This window comes from Diadema antillarum, unplaced genomic scaffold (genome assembly GCF_040938485.1).
Source record: "Diadema antillarum isolate AM-2024a unplaced genomic scaffold, OU_Dant_1.0 seq00000810_RagTag, whole genome shotgun sequence".
NCBI classification, from domain to species: Eukaryota; Metazoa; Echinodermata; class Echinoidea; order Diadematoida; family Diadematidae; genus Diadema; species Diadema antillarum.
The window spans coordinates 2,549,831-2,559,632 of NW_027271690.1; the positions used below are offsets into that span (position 1 = coordinate 2,549,831).

General features: G+C 36.4%; 1 protein-coding gene across 1 annotated transcript; it reads left to right on the forward strand.

Annotated features, from left to right (window-relative positions):
• The first annotated feature begins 898 nt into the window (after positions 1 to 898).
• Positions 899 to 7,910, forward strand: LOC139739714 (uncharacterized). The gene is made up of 3 exons (XM_071650322.1): positions 899 to 1,085; positions 2,663 to 2,746; positions 7,840 to 7,910. Exons 1-3 carry the CDS (start codon positions 899 to 901, stop codon positions 7,887 to 7,889), a joined length of 321 nt encoding a protein of 106 aa, XP_071506423.1. The 3' UTR covers positions 7,890 to 7,910.
• Positions 7,911 to 9,802: the final 1,892 nt, after the last annotated feature.

Here is a 9,802-nt window from a genome sequence, read left to right on the forward strand (position 1 = left end):
GGACGCCAGTTTCCCAAGGCATCTTTGGGAAACCTGTATGGAGTGTCACTGTCAGACGTTGAAAGAAGGCAGGTGATGACCAAACACAAAGGGGGTTTTGGCATAACCACTCGTCAATTCAGGAGCAAGGGAGAATATATTGACCGTTATAACTCCATTAGGTCTTAATGATGTTTTCTATCTGGGGAAATGAGAAGAAACCCCAGCGTGTGAAGACTTGGGTATCAATATCCTAATTCCTTCGGGAAGACAAGGCAGAAACCTCGATGTGACAGGTATAATGGGTGCGGTCGTCTGCCTTCGCTTTGGGCATGGCGGGAAAAGAGACCGGTCATGATATTCATCCTCCTTCTTCATTCCTTTAAATTATTCAATAAGGGGTTTGCAAATAATTTTAAAGCAACATATCTTCTAAACCAACAGAGGAAGGATGCATAATTATATGTATTCACAAACGAGAATCAAGCCATTTAGTAGGCTCTGAATCTTAGGGTGGCAGGATTTATAGAGAACATAAAACAGTTGACCGATAATTCAATTATAATATGGATGTGTTTGTATAAGGATATGTCAAGATTTCCTATGTGTTGATTTTTATGTCTTTTTACATTAAAGGAGAGAAATATTTAAAAGTACTAGTCAACTCTCGCTATCTCAATAAAATTGTATCTTGAACGTTTACCTTCAATTTGTAACTTCATAATAAGACTGTACTATGTGGTAAACCCTCAACGAAGCAAGATAATTTGGACTAATCTTAGCTGAGATGCAGTTATTGTAGTTATTGCTTTAGTTGCCCAAATAAGAATTTATTGCTTACGTCATAATTTTGAAATTACATTTACTTTGTATTTCTATTAAAGAACCATCACACCGTCATTTTCACAGAATAAACAAGATGGACTATAGACAGATGACGTTATGCGCAGCAATGGTGCTAGCCTTGCTAACCGCCGTTACCGTATCGGCTCCACTCAATCTGTGGGAGATAGCGGCACTCGATGACATACTGGACGACGCCTATGAGGAGGCACTAGCTGAGCTGGAATCAAATAACGTTGGAAAGAGATCTAGTTCATGGACATGTAAGCATATTATTTTGGGTACATTCCAAAACCAATTTTAACCAAATATACGTTGAATTTCTCTTGGAATTACATATTTCATAAGAGGTTTCTCAATCTCTCAGCGAAAAGTAAAAAAGTTAGAAAACTGAAGCCATGTCTCAACCAAAACTACACTTTCCCTTTAATGTTCATGTTTATTATTTTGACGTCCAATGTTTCTACCTTTTAGAAAAACAGATTTTCTTAATGGTGTCTGCGAAATATAAAAAATGTTTTACCAAGTACAAAAAAGGGGCGCCAGGGGTAGGAAGCTGAATATCAATGCCGTTTGATTTAACAGGTTTTCGCCGCAAGGTGCCGGCGCGTTTGGGATGCTCCCCGGGGAGTAGAGGTAGAGATGACGATGATTACTTGACTGCTTTAGAGGGGCCACTCAGCACCACAACCAGTTTAGGGAAAACCCCTCTAAATATATTTACACGTCATATACGATAACAAAAGCTTTGCGTAAAAAAAAAGCTTTGGATAAGGTATTTTTGTTTTTATCTAATTTTGATCATTAATGATGTACAGTATTGTTAAAAAGATAGCAAAGTTAAGAGATTATATGGATTGAAATGATGATTTTGATAGAAATATCAGATGAAAACAAATATATTTTATATTTTATATTTTTTTGCATATCTCTTCCCTAGTATTCTCTTCTGTCTCTTTCTATCTTTCTTGCTATCTCCTTCCTACAAGTACCCCTTCTGTGTTTCTCTCTCTCCGTCTCCATACACAAGTGTTTGATATCTCTTGTTATCACTGCCCCCTTAAATTTTTTTTCAGCACATGTATAAACAAAATTTGAAAGTTGTTGCAGAAGTATAATGATTTGTGTGTTTATATATATATATATATATCTCCGTTTCCATACACGAGTGTTTGACATCTCTTATATGTTATCACTGCCCGCCTAATTTTTTTTTTTCAGTATACATGTATTTGATGTAAACAAAATTTGAAAGTTGTCGGAGAAGTATAATGATTTGTGTATTTTTGATATATTTTAGTCTATACGTTTGTGTATGTATATGATGGTGATATGAAGATTATGTATAATTTTCCTAGCAGATTTCACAATGTGTGTGTATAAGTGTATTTGATTAATTCTGCTATTTTGGTTTTATATATATATGTATATAATTGTGTAGTTTTATCTTTTAATCGCAGACTGATTGTATGATTATGTATGTTACCATGAAATGAAATATTACACTGTACAAAATTCTGCAATTCAGCCATGTTCATGGTTGCAAATGAATTTTTTTTTTAAATAAACCATTACCATTACCATTACCATTACCATTACCATAACCATTACCATTTAAACACCCTTATAGTTATCACAACAACAAAAAATGTTGGAAACATCCTCGCATACGACAGGATTTAGGCCTATGTGTTAACAAATTAATCTTTGACAAAAGGCGTGCAATTATACTGTTTGTCAGCCATGGAATATTTCTGAACACAAAAATTAAAGCTGACGAACATTATGTCACAGTAAATATTTTTTTTTACTTAATTTACATGATTTACAACATTTTCAGATTGCCGACACCACGTGACTGGAAGCCTGTGCAAGTGTTCTTCGAGGCTTGGTATGTCATCTAGCCGCTACTTCGAATGCGAAGGTAAGGTCATATTGCCAGTTGTTTGAAGACAGTCCATTGGTGGAATACTTTACTATCAGATCAAACGTATCCCCCCCCCGTCTTTTCAGCCACACAAACACACACACACACACACACACACACACACACACACACACAAAAGAAGTACAATGCCCAAAATAGCCGTGCCAAATGTTACTTTGCCTCACCCTATTAAAATAAAAAGAAATAATGTATAGGACGCATACTTCACTAATGCAAATCTGATAAAAGTCCAGCACATCTCTCGCAATTAGGGAAGGGTTCACAATACTGGGGGAAGGGTTCCAACATAAAGTATCAGAAGTCCAAAAATCAACAGGAGTTATGGAAATATATGGTGACAAAACACAATGGCCAATATCAAGAAGTCAATGTTTTGTTGAAACAGAATGCAAATACCAGTATAATCATAACATCTCCACTCTAGAATTTTGCCGTGACATTTTACAGGATGCACATCTGATATTTTGTTTGTTATTCTTTTTCTTGTTTGAATTTTACAAGAAATCTATAGGGAGGAGAAGGACGCGTATTAAACAGCAACATTCTTCACCCGACTGCTTTGAACTGATATGATGGAAACTTTTTTTTTTAAGTCGAAGCTTTATATAAAGTCTATTTTCACGATAGATTAATGGATCAAAGACAAATTACACGAATTACACAGGATGACTAGATTAACTCAAAACCATCCACAAAAATCACCTTCCATAAAGTCACCATTGCTAACTCGTTACAGGTTTAGTGTGATCTAGCATACAGCAAGCTCTGTTCACCCAGAATGCTATTCATATTAAATAGGGAAATTGAGTGAAGCTGTGTGCTTTGGAGACTATAGATAAGCAATGGCTTATTTACCTCTGTGGGTGTGATCCGTGGTTACATCTCGTTATTTCGAACGTTCATTATTCCGAAGGCTCTTTAGTCCGAAGATTCGTTATTCCGAAGGTTCGTTATTCCGAATTTCATTTTCGGATTAACAAATCTTCGGAATAACGAACCTTCGGAATAGCGTCACAAACGTTCGGATTAACGAACCCTTCTTCATTTTCGGATTTACGAACCTCTAGGTAAAGGAAATTTGTGTGTTTCGGATTAACGAACCTTCGGGATAACGAACCTTCGGAAAAGTGAGCCTTCGGAATAACGTACAGCACCCGTGATCCGTATCACTATTTTAAGAAAATTGTGTCATTTGGTTTTCTACTTTTACATATCAGTGAAAACTCCTTTACTCCGTTCGTTTGGTTTCAGTCTGTGTACCTAAACTTACAGGAAAACAAATAAAGCAGAAATAAGAATGGCTTATCCCTTAAAGCAAGGAGAGGATGTCATGCATTCTTTTGCATCAAATTACAGCGATAAGAATATCCTCAACTTCCGACAAGTGCGTTTTAAAGCTTCTTTATCTAGTGTCTATTGTCATAATTAGTCATATGAATATCGTTCTCCTTTTTCTTATATGTTTTTTTTTTAAACCAGCTTACAGGCACATGGAATAATTTGAACTGATTACTTGAAAAAAAATTAAGTGTGCAAACTTACCAATTTCATATTGTAATAGGTAAGGAAAACACTTTGGCACACGAGCAAAAGCAAGCAGTCGGAAAACGGGAAAGTCGACGAAATGTTTGTTTGTTTATTATTCTTTGCATGAAATTGGTAGATGGGAACTTAAAAAGAAACCCGACATATTTAATTTGCTGATAACAATATCAAAAAAAAGTATGAGGAAAACATTGTTATATAACCCAAGAGCAGTGGTCCCATCAGTTTTTCCTGTGTGGCTTTCATACACTAATTCGAATGCCCCAAGAATTTTACGGGTTCATGGTAATCTCGGCACGTCTTTAATGGCCTGCACGATCTGCCAGTCGGCCTTCCTGTATCCCAGTCAAAGTTGGCCTCAATTTAAAGTTTGATGTCGGAATCGTGCAAAGAAAGATAGGATTCAGCCTGGATGATGCCAATTTTCAGACCCGCGATTTCATAACATTATTAACTCTTTCTGTGCCAATATGTAAAATGTTCTCAAATTTCACACACATAGACCTATACCTGTGGACAGGACATCATCGAGGAATTCAGATGATTTACAATAAAATAAAAAGTTGAGCCATCATAAAGATTTGCCTTGATTGACATAATTCAGAAAACAAAGAAACCATCCGCCTTGATGAACTCATGCCTTTAAGATGAAGGATTCAAATCCAGCCATTTTAGAAGGTTGAGTACATCTTTGTAAAGCTTTTAAAGGGAATGGCTAGTAACCGATCAGTGGGAATCAGTGGGAATGCTGAGGGGTGATTGTTCCAATCCTTGCGGGATTCATTTCAGAGTACATTATATATCTACTGTTATGTGAAAATTATTTGCTTCAGAACGGTCTCATATTCAAGTAATGTGCAGATTAATGCCCCGTCACTGACCAGGCACGCTAACCTGGAAACATTAAACTGCACATTACTTGAATATGAGACCATTCTGAAGCAAATAATTTTCACATGACAATAGATATACAGGAATGTACTCTTAAATGAATCCCACAAGGATTGGAACAACCACCCCCCAGCAGCATTCCCACTGATTCCCACTGATCAGTTACTAGCCATCCCCTATAAGGAAAAAATGGTTTGATAACAATTACCCATTAAACAAGTGAAACACACGCACACACACACACACACACAAACACACACATTGACCTTCAACGGACAGATGTGAGGTGCAATCATAAACAGAAGAAAAAAGATGTTCTGGCAGAAAGGAAGAACTTATGACACGTTCTGCTTATTGTTCATCAATTAATACTTTAATATATATGCATGTATACATATATGTATATGTTTCCGAACATGTGGAGAATTCACGTATTAGCTGCACGAAGAAACGAAGAAATAAACTGGAAATGCATTTTAGCCAATAAAGAATGAGTTTATGCGATTCAAATTATCAGCGGCCTCCGCCTTCAAATTCATTATATATTCAATATATCTATATAATTATATATATATATATATATACATATATATATATATACATATATATATATATATATATAGAGAGAGAGAGAGAGAGAGAGACAGAGAGACAGAGAGAGAGAGAGAGGGAGAGCTTGATTCCCAAAGGCACTTAATCCATCAATTTTCAATGGCTTTAGCGCCTTTTGGAAGCAAGATCTTCATATATAAATCATAATTTGAGTATATTCTATGCATGCGTGTGTTATTATATCAAACTGTTCAAAGATGTGTCAGGCATGAGAGTTGTCGTGTTTATAATGCCACCTCTTTGATGACGAAAATTCCCGAGGCACTAAACTCAACCTGCCACAATAAAAAAAAAAAAAAAACTGAAATACTTCTGAATCCCAAGACGGCCAGTAAATTTGGCTATTTCCTTCTTGAAAATATAAGAAAACTAGAAATGTCGCTAAGGCGACTGCTATGCCTCCGCCATAATGCATGATTCTCTTAATAGGTCTAGAGAACATGTGGACAATGCATAATTACATTTTCACAATATTGGCAAAATATTGAAATTACATGTTTGTCACAAATGTGTTGAATGTTCACCTTCCTTTACCTAGGTTTAATTAGATGAATAGGAGAGCATGTATTTGGGGACCCATTCATAAGTGTATGAATACTGTAATTTTCAAGGTATGGAGAAAAAGTGTAATTTCTGTATTGAAAAGTACACTGTTACCATTTTCTTTTGGCCTTTGACCCTAAAATTCATAGGATAATCACTGTCAGGCAGAACATGCATAAATATGTAGTAAGTTTCAAGATAACTGGAGCCACTTCTGAGATATGGAGAAAAAAGTTAGTTCAGCACTTTCTCTTGATCTTTGACCTTTTGACCTTTGAGGCAAACCCCCCCCCCCCAAAAAAAAAAAGAGACAAAGAAACTTTCCAGATAATCTAGGTTATACATGCATACACCAAGTGTAAAAAAAAAAATTGCTGGCATTACATAAATATGAGGGAAATAGTAACAATTTGAAGTGTTGCACTTGACCTTTGACCCCTGACCTTTGACCCTATGAACCCTAGATTCTCTAGATAATAACTGCCAGTCAGTACATGTTTATATACTATGTTCCATGAAGATACCTTGAACAATTTCCAAGGTACGGAGAAAAAAAGCGAAGTTTTAATATCTTAACTTGACCTTTTGACCTTTGACCTTTGACCTCATGACCCAAAACTTTCACCAGAGAATCTTAATTGGGTAATACATGTATACAGTAAGTTTCAAGAAAATATCTTCAGGCATTGCATAGATATGGAGGAAATAGTGAAATTTTACGTATTTGACCTTGACCTTTTGACCTTTGACCTTGACCATGTGCACCCAAAAATTGATAGGCACAACTTCACCCCCTAATACACATACATGCCAAGTTTCATTAGGATACCTTAAAAGGTTTTGATAGTTAACCTGTCCACAAAATTTATTACGGACGGACGGAAGGACGGACGGAAGGACGGACGGACGGACGGACGGAAGGACGGACGGACGGACGGACGGACGGACAACCCGAAAACATAATGCCTCCGGCACCACTTCGTGGCGGAGGCATAAAAAGATACTGTTCTTTCGAGTGGTCTTGATGGATTCTCAAAAAGTGAAGAAAATCATGCCTCGATTTATTTGAGTGATCGAGTTCACGTGAAATCGAATAGGGCAACCGCAAAATCAAATGTCAGTTACCGGGATCGATATTAGTGAAATCATCAGCATAATACCCACTAATGCTTGATTGCCATCATGACTCTTGCAGTATTGAAAACTACCGATAAGAGATACTAAATACTAAAATAAGTAATATACAATCAATTACCATGTAAACAGCGTGTGAACCTTTTTAGTAACCTTTCCTGAGACAGTGAAGAGAGTGAAAGACAAAAAGGTAGATTATGTCTTCCATTCGTGGTCGTTAACGGGAACACGATACTATACTCTCCCCCCCCCCCCCCCATCCCCTTTCTTTCTTTGAATAGAATGCAGGAAAAAGATGCCCACATACATAGATCCTTGCCTTTTCATTTGCTCTTTCTCTACAGTGCCGCCTTACCTGAATAATCCATGGAACCGGATCACGCGCAATTGGTGATTTCCCGCCATAGGAAAGGAGTTCCTCTCGGGCACCATATTCAGCTTTTCTCTCCCCCTCTCTCTCTCCCCCCCCCCCCCCCTCTTCTCTCTCTCTCTCTCTCTCTCTCTCTCTCTCTCTTTCCCCATCTCTTTCTCCCCTGTCTCTTTCTAACTCTCCCTCTCTGTCTCTCTCTCTCTCTCTCTCTTCTCTCTGACTTTCTGCAGAATTCAACATTTTTTTTTCGTTAAAAGAAACGATGTGTTGTCCTCCCTTCAAGAAGATTATACTCTATGTTTCTACATGTCTTATTCCTCATTTTTGACACCCAATATACCCGTGCATTTTGGACGATTGTGATGAAGTTTTGATAGTAGGGTAATAGCAAAGTATAGGTGGTGAAAGTACTGACATAATTTCTAAAGCCATTATTAGTAACACAGTACTATACCATCTATTTAGCATCTAATTACTACACATCCTGGATATAAACTAATTAATACCAGGGTCTATTCTGGATAAAATTTGTTTTTCTTCAGTTTCAGTCGAACAAACGAAAGCTGTCTGTAGCTTCTTGTAGTCTCATTGTGAAGATATCTTGAATTTTGCAGAATTTATATCTCAATATTTATATGTATGCTTTTTTCTGATTTCGCAAGTGAATATATTTTGGTATTTTCGTAGCATTGATTGTTGAAATGTCTTTTAGTGATTATGTGATAAACCTCAATGTATTCGCTTAATATTTTGTCGTAATGGCTATATTATCAAACACAACGCCGTGAATGGATACATTGATGTGAATTGCAAAAAAAAAAAAAAAAAAAAAAAAAACCGCTGGTCAATCATGCCCTTGTCTTGTTGCGTCACACCTCCTAGAATCGTTAAAGAATCTAGAAATGAACGCTATGTCACCGTGGAAGATATGGCGAAGATATTAGATTTCAGGTAAACATAATAGGAGACAAACCCGGTCCGCACTCTTCGTATCTGTGGGTGAAAAATTATAACAAATGGACGTGGGTGGCGAAAGAGATTGAAATAGTTTGTTGGAGAAATGTTACTTGCTCAAAAATAACAACAACACCAATCAAACAGACAATGAATTTCGTTACAACGGTATTCAAATATATGTATATGTCTGAACATGCGTTAGTGGAGGGTTAATATTTATACATTGCGGGTAAAGGCTAAGTTCTCTTGGATGAGATATTGCTAAAGCTGCTTATCCTCAAAAGTTATGTGTTCCAATGAGTGATTTGTTATTGGCATCAGAGAAAGAAATGCCAAATTTAAACACGGCAGAAATAATTGCTACTGAAGATTTTGATACCCAATGTGTGAAACTAGTATTGAAAAAAAAACAACCGCATTTTGTGTCATGATTTGTGAGATTTGATGTTGAATGGAGCAGTAAAAGCTGTAGAAGAAATCTGCCAATTGTTTGTTTCTTTATTTGTTTTGTGTGTGTGTGTTGTGTATGGTGTGTGTGTGAAAGGGAGAGAGTATGTTTGGGGATTTCGGTTTTAGTTTTTTGGGTTTTTTTTTACACAACCAGTTTTTGGTGTTGACTACAAGTACAGCATGAATTTACACTCAGCGGTGCTGTGCTGCAGTTTGAACCTGAACTTCAATGATATGAATACATTGTAGGCAGCTTTTCAAAGTAATAACTGTTAACTTTTACCTAATGAAGTCGCAAGCTTCCACTTTTTAGACATATATATGTGACTCTGCATCACAAACCAACAGAAAATTGCCAGGTATGTCTCTTTTAGATAGGTAGATTTTGAAAGAGCAGACTTTCAGCTACGGAAAAAAAACGACAGTAACTAAAATCAAGTGGACTCTCCTGAAAAAATAATAGATTAATAAATAAGTAAATAAATAAATACATAAATGAATAAATAAAGATCTAAATATTGGAAAGAAAA

What these genes read in the sequence shown, in the direction of transcription:
- LOC139739714 (XM_071650322.1), top strand. Translation starts at nt 899, where the DNA reads ATGGACTATAGACAGATGACGTTATGCGCAGCAATGGTGCTAGCCTTG. An exon ending in GAGATCTAGTTCATGGACAT is followed by an intron (nt 1,086 to 2,662) that starts GTAAGCATATTA and finishes CAACATTTTCAG; the next exon opens with ATTGCCGACACCACGTGACT. An exon ending in CCGCTACTTCGAATGCGAAG is followed by an intron (nt 2,747 to 7,839) that starts GTAAGGTCATAT and finishes CTTTCTCTACAG; the next exon opens with TGCCGCCTTACCTGAATAAT.